Here is an 18,715-nt window from a genome sequence, read left to right on the forward strand (position 1 = left end):
GAGTGGAGAGAAGTTCAGTCTTGGGCTTTAAGGGGTTAGGACTCACTGGTGAGTCCTTACTGGTGGGGAGGGACATGTTTTATTCTTCAAAAGCTTCCTTTGACTTCTGTGTGGAGGATGGGGTGAAGGGGCCAGAATGGCAGAGGGGAGGTTGGACTGGGAGAGGTCCACACGAACCTGTTTTACCCCTGGGTGGGCTTTCTCTGAGCCAGTGCCTATCGTCCCTTAATAGTCAGTGAAGCCCCACAACAATCCTATGGAGTCTGTAACCCCCATTTTGCAGAAGAGGATCCAGAGGCTCAGGTGAAGTCACTTGCAGGTTTTACCCACAAGGTGTCACATTGTGCTGCAGTTGGCTTTGTTGGCCCTGTCGTGGTGTGGGACCTGCTGCTGGGAGGGGCAGCATCTCTTCCTGGCTGTGTAGTACTCCCAAGTTGATGGTCATTGACTCAGCCAGTTACCAGTGGAAATGACTCCTTGCGTGGTTTCTTACTCTGCAGTGGCCACCCCTCCAGGTGGCACCAATGACAACTGCAGAAATGGAGGATGTTGGGGGTCTCCATTGTGCAGCTCTTACACTTCTACAGGGTGGAGTTTGTTCCCCTCTTTCAGATGAGGAAACAGGCCCTGGAGAGGGGCTTGCAGAGGGCCCAGCCCTCAGCTGGCTGGCGCCTCAGGCCTAAGAGGCCCGGGAGAGGCATCCGAGGCCAGTCTAGGCAGGGGGCGGGGCCTCGGGGCGGGGCGCCCTGGGCGTCAGCGCCGGCGCCAATGGGCGGGCGTCCCCCCTCCCAGTTCCCTCAAGTCCCTAGCGGCGGCGTCCAGAGCCGCGAGCCTCAACCCTTCTGGAGCCGAGCGGGTGGCGGCACCATGGCGTGTGCAGGGCTGCTCACCGTGTGCCTGATCCGGCCGCCTGTGCACCTTTCCCCAGCGCCGGCCCCTGGGCCCGCCGGACACGCGCTCTTCCAGGATGTGAGTGTGGAGCGGGTTGGGGGCATCAGCTCTCCAGCCGTGGGGTCGGCTCTCTCGGGGTGTCTCTCCAGGTCTCCCTGCGTCTCGCTGGGCTCTCACTGTCCCCATCACTGTGTCTCTCACTGTGTCTGTCAGTCTTTCCCCCCCAGGTCTGTTTGGGGCCCCATCTCTGTCTCTCTCTCTGACCCTGCTGTATGTCTCCGTGTCTCTCTGTTTATCTTGTTGCCTTTGTGTCTCTTTCTTTCTGTCTTTCCTTCTCTCTCCTTGGGTCTAGTTCAGTATCACTGCCCTTGTGCTCCCCGCCCACCTCCAAACCCACCCCGTGTATGTCTGGCGGGTGGGAGCACCAACACTTGATCAGCAGTTGCTGTACCTCTTGGCAGCCCCAAGCTGGGCCAGTCCAGGTAAGGGGCCTGGAAGAATAAGACCCAGTGCTGAGCCCAGGGTCCCTTAGTCCTGACCCAGGGGCCGTGGGGGTCCCACAGTTGGTCAGGGCTGACCACAATCATTCTCTGTGGTCTGTGTATCCTTGTGCACGGCAGGTGGCCCTTCAGCCCCCATGGGCACTAGAGTAAGCAGCCTAGCCAGGCCTCAGTCACTGTCCTGAGCCCCTTACCCACCTTTCATCCCAGCGCTCAGCCCCTACCTGGCTTTCTCAGACGCCCACTCCCAGACGTTCCTGCCAATGGGAAAGACTACTTCTGCCCCCTCGCCACTGCCCCCAGTGACTCAGCACCTTGACCATAGTCCTGGCTGGAAAGGACCTGACCCTCCTGTTTCCCAGATGGGAAAACCAAGTCTAAGGAGTTAGGGGTATATCTGAAGCCACACATGGAGGCAGGGGCACTCAAGAGTGTGGTACCAGGTGTCCTCATTCCCGTCTTAGTACTCCCCACTAATTTCTCCCTCTGCCCCAGCCAGGCCACGTAGGGCTGCCATGTGACCTCAAGCCAGTGGCAGACCTCTGAGTCGCGTCTGGCTAGTAGTTAGATTCATCCCTGAGCCTCACCAACCCTGAGAAAACAGCCGAAGGGAAATGGCATTCAGAAGCTGGAGCTGATGAGGGCTCTCTGTCTAGCCTTTGGCCCGCCATTCTTGGCCAGGCCTACGGGTCTCTGATTTGCTGGGTTGCACTGGATGACTTGGGAATCTCTGGTCCCTGGGAGAGGCAGGACCATGTCTTGATTCTGCTACTCTGTTTTTCTGTCTCTTGTGCATCACCACTGCTTTCTCCATAAATAAAATCCGTCCATCCTTGCTTTCTGCCACCCTCACTCCCCCTTGTGTGCACACACACATATATACACACACATATTGAGTCAGCCTCACAGGAAGCCCCAGCCCTGGAAGGATTAACCCCAGCCTGCTCCCCCGTGTGCTAGTGGGAAAACACACCTGCAAAGGAAGGCCTAGACCCTGCCTGCGTGTCAGGGTCTTCAACAAGCACACAGGGAAATAGCCCAGAGCAGGCAGTCTGGGATGGACCATGGCCACACAGAAGCATTGAGCGTTCAGGTCTGGGACATGTGCCCAGGATACTGAGGCCGCATCTTGGCCCATCTCCCCACCTTCCTCAAGCTAGGACTGTGCCAAGGGCTGATGCATCAGAAAGAACTTGGGATGAACTCTGGGTATGGGAGATGGTGCAGGGAGCTGGCCTGGGGCACCCCCCCCCCCCATGAGTCCAGGCCCCACAGGAGAAGTGAGCAAGCAGTGGGACCTGCTGTGTGTTCTTCCTGTGCTTCCCTTGTTGGAAAAGCTCCTGCAGAGCTGAGCTGGGTAGGGGTTTGGGAGCAGGCTGGGCAGGAGGAAAGGCAAGGCAGGGGGCAGCCTGGCCAGCTGGGGCCCTGTTGAGTTGGGTGGGGATTTCTTGCCTCCCAGGCTCTACTCACAGCTCCTATCCATACCCCTTTGTCCTCTAGGTTTTCCGCAGAGCAGACAAGAATGGTGAGTGTGGCTTCCCCTGGATCCCATAGTGGGGGGGGAATGTGGGAGAGATCATAGAAGCTCAGGGGAAGATTTGGGGTTTGGGGCAACAGTCTAGAATGGAGAAAAATCTTGGGTGGACCCAAATCAAGAGACTTAAGGCATTCCTCCTAGAGGAAGGGCTGTTTTGAGGCAAGTTTAGCAGCATGGAAAGTGGAGGGAATACGGTTTGACCAGAAGCTGGAGGTGGGGGCTTACTTTCATGCCGTGCCCTGCACAGTGGTGGGGGTACCTTCCTGTACATGACCTCGTGTTCTTCACCCCATTTCACAGACAAAGGAGCAGAGACCCACAGAGGTGATGCCTGAGGCCACACAGCCTTTCAGTCAGTGGTGGGCCTTGAACCCAGGTCTATGTGATGTTTGGTCCCAGACTCCCTGTGTGAGGGGCTGCGAAGGGTGGGCTAATGGAAATGAGGCCCTGCATGGGGTTTTACTCTTAGCGTTTTAGAGGGCTCGGTACATTTCCATATGACCAATCATCTGGAGCCAGGGAAGGCCTGGGCAGGATAAAACTGGCTCCAGGGAATCAACTCCCCCTGCCCTGGGTCCTGGGCAATCTTGAAAGCTAAAGCAGGAGCCCTTAGGAGACATCCAAAGCAGGTTACCGCTCATAGGTGACGCAGAGCAGGCCCCTGTGCCATGATTGGCCAGTTAAGGGTCTAAGCTGAGGCAGCCAGTCAGCCTGGACCTCACTTCCATCTGAAGTCTTTAGACCCTTTTGTGTTTCAACCTCCTTGAGACAGGGTCATGTCCCTACCCCTTGGCCCTTCTCCTTGGGTCTCTTCAAATTGGTGGAGACCATTTGTCCCAACTCGTTGATCAGGACACATGGTCTCATTTGAATCAGAGCATTTTGTCCACTCCCCCTGCCCCATCTGCTTAGAGCTCTTACAGGCCAGATCCCCAGTATCTTTGGCTGTCCCACGCAAGTGCTCTCCGCCTTTGCTACATGCCCCCTGTGACAGGGAGGTCATTCCCTCCAGAGCCAGCCTACTGCTTACAGGAGCCCCAACCCTTAGGAAGGTCTCATCTGACTCCCTGTGGCTTTTTTATGAAGGGCCTGGGATCACAGCATCAACATTCCCGATACCGTGGGGTCAGATTGGCCAGCCTGTGGGGGAAACACTCAGTCCCCAAATCCTTCAAGTGATGTCTAGGCCCTGCCATGGTCTGGCTGTGTCCCGATCTGGCTGTGTGCCAGGTTGTTCATTGGTTTCTTCATTTGGCAAACATTTATTGAGTCCCTACTTAAGGCCATATGTGCACTGCCCTGTCCTTTGGGTGCCTGCAAAGTGGGCCCTCTTGCCTTAAGTGGGCATCTCTGGGGACCCCAGTCCTTTTTTTCCCTAACAGCCAGGCCCCCCCATCAAGATCAGAATCCTATTCCATCTGGTTGGGTAGTTGTGAGATGCTGTGAGGCCTTCGGGGGGCCCGGACCTGGTGGCAGGGGTGCAGCCAAGGGTCAGGTATACCAACTGCTCCATACCCCTCTCTCCCAGATGATGGTAAACTCTCATTTGAGGAGTTCCAGAATTACTTTGCCGATGGGGTTCTTAGCCCCAGGGAGCTGTGGGAGCTGTTCAGCAGCATTGATGGGCATTCTACCGAGTGAGTATGAGGGGGATGAAAGCCGTGGGTAGATGTGAGGCCAGGTTGTCCCTACCCCACTGTGTCCCCTGCTACTTTGGTTCCTTATGGAGAATGGGGAGGTAGGGGGTATAGGGGAGAGGGTGGTGATGGTAGGGAGAGGGGTGGGTGCCAGGGCTCAGTACCAACTTTTACCCGCCCACGCCCTCCCTGTCTCCAGCCTTGCCCATCACACTGCTTTGAGCTGGGACCCCAAAATAGCCAAGCCTGAGTCACCCCACACATCATGGTTCAGCCCACAGGTGCCCTCCCCATTCCTGCTCCCTGCAGGGACCGGAGGCTGCCTGGGGACAGCTGGGCCCCGCCTGCTTCCATCCATGGGTGCAGGTGCGTGAACATGCACACACCTCGCCACGTGCGCTCCACATCTCCAGGCCTTAGCACGAGTTTGTATGCTTTCATCCCCGTGCTTCCTCACATGGGTGCACATACACACACACACACACACACACACACACACACACACACACAGCTGTCCCTCCCTGTTACTTCCCTTCCTCCCTCATCTCCTTTAAGTAAATTCCAGACTCCGGATTGGCGCCTGTGCCTCCCTCTGCACATTCTGGGGCTTGGGCTGGACCCTTTGTCTGCAGTGCCATCACCCACCAGCCACCAGACACTCTAATCAAATTCCTTGTCCTTCAAGGTCTAATATAGGCAGCCCCACCTCCAGGAATCCCTCCCTGACCTACCAAGTAATACCCATGCCTTCTCTGGACTTCCCCAGCCCTGGCTTCCCCTTCCCGGCTCTGACCACTCGTCTCTGGCCTGTATCCATTATCTTCCCTGGCCTGAAATCCCCTTGGAAGCCAAGAGTGGGTCTGAGGTTTTGCCCTCGGAGAGTGTTTGATGGGGCAGTAGTACTCTTGCTCCCCCACCACCTCTACCCCCCACCCCGTTTCTGTCCATTGAGCAACTTAACCTGGGGTAGAGGCAGAAGTCGCCTCCTTGTCAGGCTGAGCTGGGCAGGAAGGGGGGACAAACATCAGTGTCAAAGTCCCAGTTCACCAGGCTCAAGTCTGAGGGTCTTAAGGATGCCTTCTCTTTTCCTTGCAGCAATTTGGAAACGGAGAAACTGTGTGGTGAGTAGGCCCATGGGAGCTCTTGTCTCCTGAGACCCCTGGGCAGGTGGGTGCAATGAGGGGCTGTTGCTGGTCTCCTGATGGAGTAGGATGGGCTGGGTTCAAGATATGAGGCTGGGTTGGTTGGGTAGATGGCGGGGAGGGAGGGGACAGTGGGAACCTTCAAGGACCTTCTCTGCCTGCAGACTACTTCTCAGAACACCTGGGTGTCTACCGGCCTGTGCTGGCAGCGCTGGAGTCACTGAACCGTGCAGTGCTCACTGCCATGGACACCACTAAGCTGGTGAGTGGAGGAGCTGATGGGGGGCGTTCAAAATGAGGGCAGGAGGTGTCTTTTGTGCTGGAGGAGCCTCCATTGTCATGCCTCAGGGCTGTGGAGCTAGAGACGTGAGTTCAAATTCTGGCTCTCCCACTTCCTGTCTGTGCACCTTTACCTCTCTCGGCCTCAGTTTCCTCATCTGCAAACGGGATAAAAATAGAGCCTGGCTTCGTTTGTTGTGACAATTAAATGAGAAGAAGGCAGCGATTTTCGTCTGTCTTGTTCTCTATCCCTAGCACCCAGAGCTATGCCTCACACATGGTAGGTGCTTAATGCCTGGAGCTGCTGTTTTTATTATTGGCCAGAACTTACTATTATGAGATATCAAGCCCAGCAGGGATAAGCTAGGAGTGGGGGCATGCTTGCACTTGTATCTACAGGCCCAGGCCCAGGCTGGTGTACAGAGCGTGGTAGACTGGCCTGAGAATGTGAGGGAGTAGGCAAGCACGTATGCACCCACGTTTTTGTGTGCCACATGTGCACAAGCATAAACAGTGCTCACAGCCAGGGCTCCAGGCCCTTGTATGGTGACTTCAAAAAACCCACAAGCCACCCCTCTCTTTATGTGCTCCTTTTAAGAAATGTCTCCACTTCCCTTTGTCCCATAACTCTTAGTAAGGGAGCAGTGAGCAAGCCTGGAATTGTCCCTGACCTCACTTTTTACAGAAGAGGAAACTGAGGCCCTCAGCTAGTCTGATGATCAGCTGAGGACAGTGCTTCCCCTCAGGTTGCTTTCACATGGGATTTAGTAGCTTTTCAAAGGGTCACCCCTTTGGGCCTGGCATGGGATGGGCATACAAATAGCACCCAAATGATGAGGGCTTGGTGTGTTGTGGTGACTTCCATATCTGTGGCCTGGATACAAATGTGGGCATCGACTTCATTATTGCCATGGAAACGGCCCTGGGCATGGGCAGCTGGACTGATATTCTCTGAGCTGGCACTGATTAAGGGGAATTCAGACTGCAGGTCAAAGTGAGGGACCCAAGGGACCAGACCACCTCCTCTTGGCCCAGAAATCACTCGATGATGCTGCCAGCTCCAGTCACTTGAGACTTTTATCTGGCACTCAATGCCTCTAATAGAACTTTAACTCAGCCCATCAAACCTCTGCCTCTACAGCCCTCTGGTGGCACCACCCCTGGTGGCACCACCCCCTCTAGTCCAACATGACTCAGTTGAACACTTCGTGCACTAGCCTGGAACCATACTCCTGGTATAGGGCCCGGGTCATCCAGCTGCGTTGGAAGGTGTGCAGTGAGGCCACCATGGAGCCACCTGTCCACACTGCTGTGCCACGCCCAGGCTTGGCCACCAGACGTGGCTGCAGTGCCCCATAGCCAAGCCGCTGGCACTGGGCTTCCAGCTCCATCTCCAGACGCTCAGTGAAGCCAGGGAAAAGTGTGGAGCCACCGGCCAGCACCACGGTGTCAGCCAGCCGTGTCCTCAGTGTTGCAGGCACCCTTTGCAGTGCCTGGAAGGCCAGTGTGGGCAGTCCTGGCTCAGACTGGCCCAGCAGACCAGGCCGGAAGATGGGTTCCGGACAGCGGAAGCGCTCGCTGCTGAGGCAGACAGAACACCTATTGCCTAAGTGGAAACTGGCCCGATGGTGGCGGGCAGGGTTATGGAGGTCACCCTCAAAATCCAGCGACACATAGCAGCAGCGCTTCTTGAGCTGTGTGATGGCCTTTCGGGGCAGGGTCTGCTGCAGTAGATCAGGGTACGCTGCCACCAGCAGGTCCCGCAGGTAGCGCGACAGGGTGGTGCCTGCCACATCCATCCGGAAGGTGGCCTTTTGCCACAAGTGGCCTGCATAGATGGGCGTGGCATGGCACACACCCGCTCCCGCCTCCACCGCCAGCCCGCTGAACGCTCCAGTGGAGCAGAGTGCCAACAACGCCGTGCTCGCCATGTGGCACGCAGGCACTTCCAGGGCCTCGAAGAGCAGCTCAGCCACCCTCTCGCGGCTTGAAGGTGGCGCTGACGGCGAGTCACTCACCAGCATGGGCCACTGCTCTGGGCACAGCTGCAGGCCACCTACCAGCAAGCGCTCCCACAGGCCCTCCAGGGCCTCCCAGTCCACCACCACACCGTGCTTGATGGGGTGTGCTCTGGCCACGCCGCCCGCCAACTCGCAGCCCGGCGCCCCGGGTAGCACGGGCCGGTCCCAGCTGGGCACCAGGCTGGAGCTCTTCAGCACCAGGCGCGGCTGGGCCTCGCCCGCGAAGCCGGCTTTGGTGAAGCCCGAGCCTTGGTCCACCACCACCGCGATGTGGTTCAGTGAGGGCGGCGGGCAGACCCCGCGGCTCCTCGACGCCGAAGCCACCTTCTTGGCTTGGTCCCGCCCCCGGAGGCCTGGTCGCGCCTCCATTTGAGGCTCCACCCCTGCTGACCTAGATGGAGGCCTGCCTTTCAGTTCTTGGCTCTGCCCCTTGGGCCTAAGTCCCTGCCTTGATGGACTAGATAACGTTCTTAATTCTTGGTCCCCCCCCCTCTAATCTTGAGGTTCGGTTCTTCTGGCCAGAGTCGTCTCTTTTGAGCTCTTGGCTCCGCCCCTAAGACCTGAGGACCGGCTGCTGGTTCAACTGTCAGTCTCCGCTCCCTCAGGAGTTCTCTGGTTACACGGCATCTCTGGCACCAGACCCCACCCACTCCCTGAAGACTTGCCTCTGCTGTGAGGCTCAGCCTCCTCAGCTCTGGCAGAGGTGGATGATGAGAGGGCCGGGCCAAATCCTTTTAGATATTGAGAAGCCTCCGGGAGCAGCTTTGAGAATGAAGGGGCCTCGAGGCAATGTCATCCAGACATATATCCCCCTTTGGGGACCCAGGAGTCCAGCCCAGTCCTTAAGTCCCAGGCAGTGTCTTGGACCTCACCTGGGCTTGACCTAAAGTAGTTCCCGGTTGTGGAGGTGGGAGAGGGTGGTCAGAATGCAGGAAAAGAACTTGGACTCATTGTGACCTCAGTCTGTGGCACTTGATGTGGACCCATCCTCTCTCCTGAGACCGTGAAGGGCAGTGATTTGGACAATCAGGGGTCTGGCCTGAGCTCCCCAGTACAACCAATTTGATTCCTTCCCCAAACAATTTTGGATTATCTGATGTTCTCTGGTCAGATGTGGGGCTCCTCCCCTCTCAATGCTGAAGAGAAAAGCTTGGAATCACAGATTTAGAGCCACTCTTGAGGATCTGTGTGCTCAGCCTTGAGGGGCCCAGGCAGCCCACAGAGGGACCACACCTATGGATTCGTTTGGACGCAATTCTGAAACTGGCTTACTGTACCCCTAAGCAATTCCCAATCTCTTCCTGGGCCCAGTTGTTTTGTTTTCTCTCCAAAAGGTAGTAATCTTCACACACAAGAAAGAGGCCACTTCTGTTCTCTGCAGAGTCTCATTATTCTCTTTAGGACCATTTTGGTTGCAAATTAAAGACCCTGTCCGGTGAGCTTAAGCTAAAATAGGGATTTTATTACAAGGATCTTGTATGTCTTGTGGACACCAAGAGTAAGGGTGAAGTCAGGTTTCAGGAACAGACTGGAAGCAGGGCCTGATTGCAGGGCTGTGGGGAACCCAGGATGATGCACTCACTGTACACTAATTTTATTCTGAAGACTGACTTTAGCCTGTGCATGTTCATATAGAAAACAGTCTCTTATAGCTCCTGAATTACAGTCCCAGGGGAGGAGCTGATAGGACCAGTTTGGGCCAATGGCTTATCACCAGGAGGTGTGGCCACATTGAAGAAAGTGGTTACCCTGATTGTAATTATGTGTGTGGTAGGACAGGGGCAGTTCTTATAAGCAGCAAGGGAGATGCGATGGGTCATGCAACCTCCAGCCTAATGCAGGCCATGTGGAGGGGACACTGATTATGTTGACAGTGACCTTCAGCAGAAACTGGGCCTGTGGCTTTAGTGAACTGGGACCTTCACCTGCTGCATCTACTCCGAAAGGGGTCATTCTAAGGTTGGTCTCCAGTGGGAAGCAGGCTGCAGGTTCAGAAGGGCTGGGGAGGGTCTAATGTCTGGAGCTGGGTTTGGGACCCAGGAGAGTGCAAAGCAGCAGCTGCCCACAGAAAAGGTGCTGGGCCTCTCACGGGTGAATTGGGGAGGTGAGCCTCAAGTTGGAGACTACAAGTGGCAATATGACCAGAGCAGGGGTCAGGGTGGAACTCACTGAGAGGCCCTAGAGGGTAAGACTGACACTGGGGGCCTGGGCCTGTACATTCCAGTAATAGGTTTGGGCATTTCCCCTCCAGACAGATAAGCGGTTTGGAAGGAGCCTTTGGCTGCAACGTGGGGAGGGGGATGGCACAGGGTAGGTTGGGAGACAAGTGACTAAGGTGCTTGTGTAGGCTTACCAACCAGAGTGCAGTAGGAATGAGGGAGGGGTCAGAGGCCCAGGGACCCCAGTCTCCTGGGTGCTCTGACATGCAGAATGTTAGTCTAAACCCCAATCCTGCTGACATAGGACCCTCACAGTTCTCAAAGGTGGTGGCTGTTTGCGTGGAACTCTCCTAAGAAGGACCTGTGAAGGCTGGGGACTCTTGGAGATGCCATGCTTCTGCTGGAAGCAGGCCCTTCCAGCGTCAAGCCTGGCTTTGCCCAAGCTCACCTCTCTTGGGCCTGCAGACCTGGCAGGGTCCGACCCGGGCCTGGAGTTGGAGGGATGGGGAACAGCCTCCTTCCTCCAGTGTGGCAGGGTGCCCCGAGCTTGGGTCACAAGGAAGAAGAAGGCAAAACCAGCCTTGTCTCCAGACCATGGCTGTTGCTCTGCCCTCAGTTCACCTGTTCATCCCTGTCTCGCTCTGGCACCCCAACGCTTCAGACAGACCTAGTAAGCGGCTGGGGTTCCTATGCGCTTTTTATTGGGCCAGGGCCGAGGGGCTGGGCCAGGCGTTCAGGGCCACGGGCGAGGACAGCGGCACCGCTTGCGCGGCTGCTCCTCTGCGAGGTCAGCCTCGCGGTGGGTCTCGCTTTCGGTCACCAGGCGCGTGTAGAGTCGCTGCCAGCCCTGCGCGGCCTTGGCTCCGCCTCCTGCACCGGCCCCGCCCGCCGCGCGGCGCCCCTCCTCCTGCAGCCGCGAGTCTAGTAACAGCAGCAGGACCAGGATCTTCATCTCTCTCGCGCGTGCGCCATCGTGCCGCTCGGCGCCGTCGCCTGCTCCTCGCATCATGGGTGTCGCCGCCACCTCGGCTCGCTGCTGCCGCTTGTCCAGGGGGAATAGCAGCACGATCTTGGTCTGGGAGTAGGGCACAGGCGTGAGGGGAAAGAGCGCGCCCCTCGTTCCTCCAGGGAACCCTCACCCACCCCGGCCCTGTCTCCCGAGACTGCCCTCTCTACGTTTCCGTGACTCCTGGCATCCTCCATGCCCAGGAGGGGGATTCCCACCCTGCCCCATCCCCAGTGAACCCTGCCTCCCGTGGAAACCCTCACACAACTTAGGCTGACCTCCTGGGACCTTGCTCTGTGCACGGTTATGGGACCCCTGCCTGCCCTCTCAGCCTTGATGCTGCGACCCTCACCCATCCTGGTCCTGGTCCAGGGCCTCTGCCCGCTTGAAGAGGGGGAAGTAGCAGGTTTTGAGGCTGGGACTGTAACGGGGTCATAAGGGAACTTCTGGTGCCCATAGTCCCAGTGGTACCAACCAGGGCGGATTCCCCATGCTGGGACCTCCACCCATTCATCTGGGTTGTGGGAATCCCCTCCTAACTCCTAAGTCTCATTCACCTCCTGGTTTCTGGAATCCTTCCCCTTCCTTCTGGGCTTTTAGGGCCCTATCCACACCCAGGTGTGTTCTTAGGGCCCTCATCTTCAGGAGTTCTCTAACCCCTTCATCTATTCCCTAGGACTTCTGCCCACAAGACCTAGACTCCCAGTATCCCTTCCTGCCCACCTGTCCAGATTCCCCTTACCCTTACCTACCCCTCACCCCGCGGCACTCACGCTTGGCCTCTGCTTCTGGTGGCTGAAGAACTGCTGTTTTCCTCGGGCCTTGTCCATATCAGGTGGCCTCTCCTTGACAGCCCGCTTGGGCACTTTGGTTCTCTTGTGGGAACTGTTGTTTCCCATGGCGGGGCTAGTCAACACTGGCGTCCACGGCCCATGCTGCTTTCCTCTGCCCTCTGGCCAGGTGCCTCCTGCCCTGGCATTGTCCTGGGGAGGCCACATTGTGACCTCATGGGTTGACCTCACCAGCTCCAGGCTCTGAGCTCCTCCCAGAACCCACAGACAAATCTTGGCTCCATTCACTCTGTGACTTCTGGCCTTGGTTTCTCAGCTGTAAAAGGTCTAGTGATCATAAATGAGGTGAAACTTGTAAGGTGCTTAGTGATGAGTACAGAGGAATTTCTGTGGCCTGGGTTTGAAAATGGCTTTGCCACTAACTGGTTGTGTGACCTTGGCCAAGGTAATCAACTGCTCTAGTCCTCATTCTTATCTGCAAAATGGGGTCAATTATGGTTCCTCTTAGTTGATATAAGGATTAAATGAAATTCTACTTGGAACAGCGCCTGGCATAGAGTGGGTGCTTGTGTCAGCCACCGAGTTCTTTGGTTGTAAACAATAGAAACTGATAAATCATCTTAAGTACCCAAAAGGGAATTTATTGGAAGGATTTTCGAGAGCTCAGAGCATAGCCAGGAAGTCTGGGGTAGAACAGAAATGTAGAGATCAGACAGAAATCCCTGGCATATTTAGGAATGAGAGGACACAGCCTCCCTTCTGTCCTTGTCTCCCAGCTCATAAGCCATCTGATGGCTGAGCTGAGGAAGTTCATGGGCAGGACACAAAGCCCCTGAAGGGATGGTGCTTCTGAGGCCTCTTGTAGACAGAGGGCAGGCACCTGGATCATGGCTCCTGAGGGCCTGGCATGTGGTTGGCCTCTCTGTCTCTCAACCCATCTTGTGAGGGGTTGGGGGAGGCTGGTGATGTAGGTTGGGCTCAGTGCTGGGGGGGGGGGTGTGTGTGTGATGACAGCAAACTTGGTTGTCTTGTGTCTGCAGCTCCTACTAGTAAAAGGTGCTCAGTAAATGTTGCATGGATGAATGAATTAACGAATGCATGCATGCATAGACTGTGGCCAGCTGGTGAGTATGGGGCCACATCACACCATCATTTTTCTTGGGTGTCAAAATTGGTCTTTGGATATCTTCTGACCTGCCCGACCCCTACCTCCCACCAGCCTAACTGGCAGGGATCTCACTGACTGAAGGTGGTGACCCCAAAGTGCCAAAGTGAAAGGGGTTTTGGGGCCCGGAGAATGGCAGATGCTTCTCTGTAAGTTGGCCTCATACTTCCCAGGAAAGGAGGCCAGGCCCTGCTCCCACTTCCTGTGCCCTCCTGCTTATGCTGGGTCTGCAGGCGCTCTGCTCTTTATGCTGCCACCGTTGCTCTGATGGATGGGATGGGGGAGCAGCTCCCCATTCAGAAATAGATGTTTGGGGCCGAGAGATGCTGACTATGCCCTCTCTGCCCCCAGGAGTATGAGCGGGCCTCCAAGGTGGACCAGTTTGTGACACGCTTCCTACTGCGGGAGACAGTTAGCCAGCTACAAGCTCTGCAGAGCTCATTGGAGGGGGCGTCAGATACACTGGAGACCCAGGCCCGTGGCCCCTGGTATGTGAGGAGCCTTGACAACCTGCGGGTCCAGTTCATGAATGCCCATTATTTCCACATTCCAAGTCCCTCAGCTTTTATCACATTCTGTAGTTTCAGCAGCCTGGAGCCCAAGTTCTTGTTCTGGGGCCGGGAGGCCAACAAGGGTTGAGAGGGTGGCTGGCTTTGAGACTGGGGCCTCCATGTCCCGGAAAGCCTGTCTTGCCCCATCCAGGCCTGACTGTTTTCTGGGGCCCCAGTCCTTGGCCCTGTGGGTCTGTGGCAGTGGACAGACCCTCCACTTCCCTTAGGTCAGATGAAGAGAGAGTGGAGGTGCAGAGCAAGCCCCGTAGCAGCCGGCGGGCAGGGCGCAGGGCCTCGCGGAGCATCATTCCTTCACCCACCTGGTCTCTTGGCTCCTCTGACACAGGTGTGCCTGTGGTGGGTGGGAGGGCTGAGGAGGGTCCGGAGCAGGCACAGCATTCCCCAGTGGCCCCAATGCCGGCTCCTCCACTGCCCCGCAGTTCATCCTGAGAGACCTCCCAGCCTGACTTTCCCCCATTGGCCCCCACCCCCAGGGCGGAGCTCAGAGGCTGAGATGCAGTGGCGGCTCCAGGTCAACCGTCTCCAGGAGCTCATTGACCAGCTCGAATGCAAGGTGAGCGGCTGTGTGGCCAGTGCCCCATGGGGTGGACCTTCCTGGAACCTGTCCAAACCAGGCACATGCTGGAGGCCTGGCCCACACTCCGTGTCCCTCACAGGCCCCTCGGCTGGAACCCCTACATGAAGAGGAGCTTACCAAGGGGCCTGACTCGGTGAGTCTGGGAGGCAGCTGGGTATCGGGCTAGGAGGTGCTCACTCATGAAGTGAGGGGATTCAGAGGGCCAGCTACCCACCTGGCCTGTGCCTCGCTTACCCACCCTCTTTCCCAGCGTTGGCCCAGCCCTCGTCCCCCAGGCCTGACAGCACGTGCTGGGTTCTGGTCCTTGCTCTGTGACTCTGCAGAGATCACAGCCCCGCTCTGGGCATCAGGTTCCCTCATCTGCATTTCTGAAAGCTGGGTCTGGGGCAGTGTGGACAGAGGCCGGAGGGACAGTAAGAAGTGGTAACCAACTGCAGGAGAGGGACAGTGACTGGGTGAAGGCAGCGAGTGACCTTGGTGTTGGGAAGAGGCAGATGGCGTCAGGGATGTTGGGAACCACCCTGGGGCAGGAGCTGGACCTCAGGGTAGGTCGGGCCTGGTGCACATCCAGCAGGGCAGGGGCCTCGTGGAAGCCACAGCCAGCTTCTCACCCACGTCGCGCCCGACCCCAGCTGACTGGGCTCCTTCTCTTGCCAGCACATCCTTCTGGCCCAGAGGCAGGTGCAGGTGGAAGAGGAAGCCCTGCAGGACTTCCACCGTGCTCTGTGCTGCTACATGGACTTCACCGGGGCCCAGAGCCACTGCCTGCAGTGAGTCCGCTGCCTGGTGGGGTGGCCAAGGTGGGGGGATGAGCGTCCTGGGCCAGCGCTCCTCCTAGATACCCCTGGCTGGGTGGGCAGTGGTGGGAGCAGGCCTGGCCTGGCCATCTCTCCACAGTGTGTCTGCCCAGAAGATGCTGGACAATGCCTCCTTCACCCTGTACGAGTTCTGGCAGGATGAAACCTCCTGGCGAAGGTATGAAAATGGTGCTCTGACGGCTCATGGTTATTGAGTAGAGGCCCTGGAGTGAGGCGGGCCTGGGTTCAAATTCTCCTCTCCCAGTCATTGGCTGTGTGACCTCAGGAGAGTTATAAGGAGAGCTCCAGTGGCCCTCTTTCCAAAATGGGAGTCATAAGAGCTCCAGCCTTGTATAAGCTAAATGAAATGATATGTAAAGAACTGAACATGGTGCCAGGTACACAGTAGGTGCTCCATGATTATACACTGTCACCATCATGCCACACCCTACGCCAAGCACCTGTGTGTTACTTCACGGGATCCCAGTACAGTAGACACTATTGTCCCATTTCACAGAGGAGAAAACTGAGGCACAGAGCCAGTGCGAGGAAGGACTGGGAGCTGAATCCAGGCAGCAGGACTGGGGTGGGAGTGGGGAGCTCTTAACCAGGTGGTCTTGATCTTCGGGGGACTAGCTTGAGCCTCAGTCCTCTCCATGGCCCTCCCTAGGCACCAGCAGTCCACCTGCAGTAAGGCCTTTCAGCGCATCCTCACTGACCACCTGCGGGCTCCAGACACCCTTACCACTGTGTTCTTCCCAGGTGTGCTGCAGCCCCTGACCCTCTCCCTAGCCCTGGGACCTGGGGAGGGGCAGTGGGCCCCTGAGGGCCTCTAACCCCAAACCTCTGATCCCCAGCCTCCTGGTGGATTATGAATAATAACTGAGCTTGACCTGCATTAGCCAAGGACCCTGGGACCCTGCCTGCCTCCTGGAGCTTCTGGACTAGTCAATTCAGCACCAAGACCAAGGACTGCTGCTCCTGGCCCTGTCGCCTGGCTGTCAGAGGCCTCCTAGACCAGCTGGTGGAGAGTCTCTCAGCCCAGGGATCAGGGACGGGGCTGTTTGCTTTCTGTTTCCTTAGTTATCAGTGTATTTTGTTGTTTGTAGCTTTGGTTTCTGAGGCACTCTGGCCTCTGCCTGGCTCCGGAGGTCTGGATTCTGGTCCCCTCTGCCCTTGTCTTGCTGTGTGACCCAGGGCAGATCCCTTCCATCTCCTGGTGGGCCTTGGGCTGTCTGGCACCTAGTGGGTGCCCTGCTTTCTTCCTGCTATCTTGGGGCCAGGCTTCTGCTCTTCCTTAATCAGCAGCAGAACCAGGGCTGATGCTCAGGGATCCCCAACCCCACCCCTAACCTTGACCCCTGAGGCTGAGCTGGATCCATCTGCAGTGTGGGGCAAAGACTTGGGTGTCCCTGTCACCCTCCTGGGCTGGCAGGCTATGGACTCTTGGTCTCTTTCTGTACCCGCAGCTGTGCTAGAGACATCTGGAAGATCCTGGGTTGGTTTGCATGTCATTTGCATGGTCATGCCCACCCATACTCAGGACACTATGGGAAGCCCCAAGGTGACCTTGCCAAGTAGCAATAATTTGGGTCTAGAGTCACCTGCTGTCCCAGATACCTCTGAACCCCAGCCCAGGACCCCAGCACAAAGACAATAAAGACTAGTAGTGGTCACCTCTGGTGTCATGTTCTGTCTCTCACTCGGCAAGGCTCTGGGGCTGGTTTGCATCTCTGACCATAGGGCAGGAAGCCTTCAGAAATCAACCAGTTCCCATTTCGAGCACCCTGCCGGCAGATAGTGGGAACTTCAGCACCACTGCCCTAGGTTTCCTCAATTCCAGGCCCTCTTCCCCCAAAGCCCTAGTTCTAGGGCTTGCCTGGGAAAGGGATATGTATGGTCTCTGCATTCAAGACTCCTAAAGTTGGCTGGGGGTTCTAGTTTCCCCTGTCACCATGCCAGTAGGGCGTGCACAGAGCCTTCTCAGGGTCCCAGATAGTGTGGCTGGGTTGTGTGAGAAGACATGTCTTAGACAGAACCATCCCTCCGCCCTGCCTCACCTCCTTCCAGACCACCCCTGCCACCTGACAAAGTAGTTCCCGGAGAGTAATGGCCGAGTTGGTCCACCCAGCCACGGAGGGACCCTCCTTTGAGCCATTTGTGGGGAAGGGACTGGGGGCATGAAGGGAGGTGATTGACTTGGACAGGGGCTCTAAAGGTGAGGTATATGGCACCACAAGAGCACAGGATGCCCTCTGGCCTGGTCTGGGGGGTGCTGGGGTCAGTTTTCAGCCTCGGGGAGGAGAGCTTTTCTCCGTGAACTGAAGGAAGCCCAGCAGTGGGCTGAGGCCAAGGTGGGGAGTCCAGGGCCTTGGAGACACTTCGTCCTGAGGAAGCTGGGAGAGGTTTTAAGCCAGGGGTGACCAGTGGGCTGAGTGACATTTCACCAATGTGCCTCAATGCCCTGATGGTGCCAGTTCCTTGCTGGGCATGGCCATGGCCAGGACGACAGCTCAGATGGTAGAAGCCCAAGGTGGACGTCCTTGTCTGGGACTCCAGGCAGGGTCTCCCTTGAGGCTTTTCCCCAGAGAGCCCTGCAGGAGTTCAGTCTTGCAGGGTCACACAGAGCTGCTCCTAGCGGCCTGGCCTCTCAGGCCAAGGAACCAGTACAGGGCTCCCTGGTGGCTCCTTGGTCAGCACTCTGCCAGGCTGCCCTCCTGCCACCCCTGTCCCCAGACTCCTAGCAGTTCCTACAAAGTGCTGCCAGCACCTGAGCCACACAGGTCTGGGAGGGCTCGAGGAGGTTTCAGTGTCGTCGTTAAAGAAGTCCACCCAGGAAGAAATAATTGTGTTTTCTGTCTTGTGCTCTAATTCCTTCTGCTTCTTCCGTAAAAACAGCAAGAGCAAACTCTCAAAAATGGAAAACTTCCCATTGCCACCCCCGGCTCACTACAGAAATGCCCCCTTAGCCTGTTAAGTAGTGGGTCAAATCCATCAGGTCTGGGTCACCTTTCCCAATCCTTGCACTCAATACTCTGCTCTTGGTGGCTCTTCAGCTCATTTCAAGAGCCACTGGGCACTTGCTTTGTGGCAGATGCTGGGGATGGTGAAACGTCCCGGGAAGGTGACAGTACCCAGGTCAAGGGTAGGCAGAGTACCAAAGCTGGGAGAGCTTCCGCCAGCTGCCGCTCCCCACGCTCGCACCCACTCCATGCACCTGCCCTCACCTTCCTCCCACCTGTGCTGGTGACTCACCTGCACACATTCAAACCTGTCCTGGGGACTGGCCCAGTGCCAGGCCAGGTGCTAGAGAGACAGCAACAACCTAGGTGGCTGCCATTAGCCTCCAGCTCTGTGGGGACAGAGCCCCAGAAAGCAGTTTCCAGGCTCTCGGCCTCACGTGGAAAGGTGCTGGCTCAGGTAGTAAATGGCCATCAACTATGATTAGATGGCCATCAGCTGAGGCGAGTTGGCCGTCAGCTGTAACCAGTGAGCCGTTGGGCACCAATATAACTGCTGTGGCTACGCTAACAGCAAATGGGGGCTAGCAAGAAGATGGTGGCTGAGCTAGCAAGAGCGGATTGCAGAGGCGGATGCTGCCAGTGAGAATATAGTGGTATGACTCCCCCATCTATGGCTCC

At 56.9% G+C, this 18,715-nt stretch overlaps 3 protein-coding genes across 4 annotated transcripts; 1 reads left to right on the plus strand and 2 right to left on the minus strand.

Moving 5' to 3' along the window:
* The first annotated feature begins 411 nt into the window (after nucleotides 1-411).
* NECAB3 (N-terminal EF-hand calcium binding protein 3) lies at nucleotides 412-16,750 on the plus strand. 2 transcript variants are annotated; one of them, XM_074318064.1, is made up of 13 exons: nucleotides 412-969; nucleotides 2,892-2,916; nucleotides 4,457-4,565; nucleotides 5,661-5,686; nucleotides 5,872-5,969; nucleotides 13,480-13,616; nucleotides 13,907-14,025; nucleotides 14,174-14,253; nucleotides 14,357-14,410; nucleotides 14,935-15,047; nucleotides 15,175-15,252; nucleotides 15,745-15,836; nucleotides 15,932-16,750. In XM_074318064.1, the coding sequence occupies exons 1-13, from the start codon at nucleotides 547-549 to the stop codon at nucleotides 15,958-15,960; spliced, it is 1,383 nt and encodes a 460-aa protein (XP_074174165.1). In that variant the 5' UTR covers nucleotides 412-546; the 3' UTR covers nucleotides 15,961-16,750. The 2 variants fall into 2 exon arrangements, with proteins under 2 accessions (XP_074174165.1, XP_074174164.1); XM_074318063.1 differs by lacking the exon at nucleotides 15,932-16,750 and having other exon boundaries at nucleotides 15,745-15,925.
* On the minus strand, nucleotides 7,180-7,917 carry ACTL10 (actin like 10). Its single transcript, XM_019733956.2, has one exon. It carries the CDS (start codon nucleotides 7,915-7,917, stop codon nucleotides 7,180-7,182), a length of 738 nt encoding a protein of 245 aa, XP_019589515.2.
* LG13H20orf144 (linkage group 13 C20orf144 homolog) lies at nucleotides 10,900-12,105 on the minus strand. Its single transcript, XM_019733967.2, has 2 exons — nucleotides 11,946-12,105; nucleotides 10,900-11,241 (listed from the first exon to the last, which is right to left on the minus strand). Exons 1-2 carry the CDS (start codon nucleotides 12,069-12,071, stop codon nucleotides 10,900-10,902), a joined length of 468 nt encoding a protein of 155 aa, XP_019589526.2. The 5' UTR covers nucleotides 12,072-12,105.
* Nucleotides 16,751-18,715: the final 1,965 nt, after the last annotated feature.

Source organism: Rhinolophus sinicus, linkage group LG13, assembly GCF_036562045.2.
Source record: "Rhinolophus sinicus isolate RSC01 linkage group LG13, ASM3656204v1, whole genome shotgun sequence".
In the NCBI taxonomy this organism is placed as follows: Eukaryota; Metazoa; Chordata; class Mammalia; order Chiroptera; family Rhinolophidae; genus Rhinolophus; species Rhinolophus sinicus.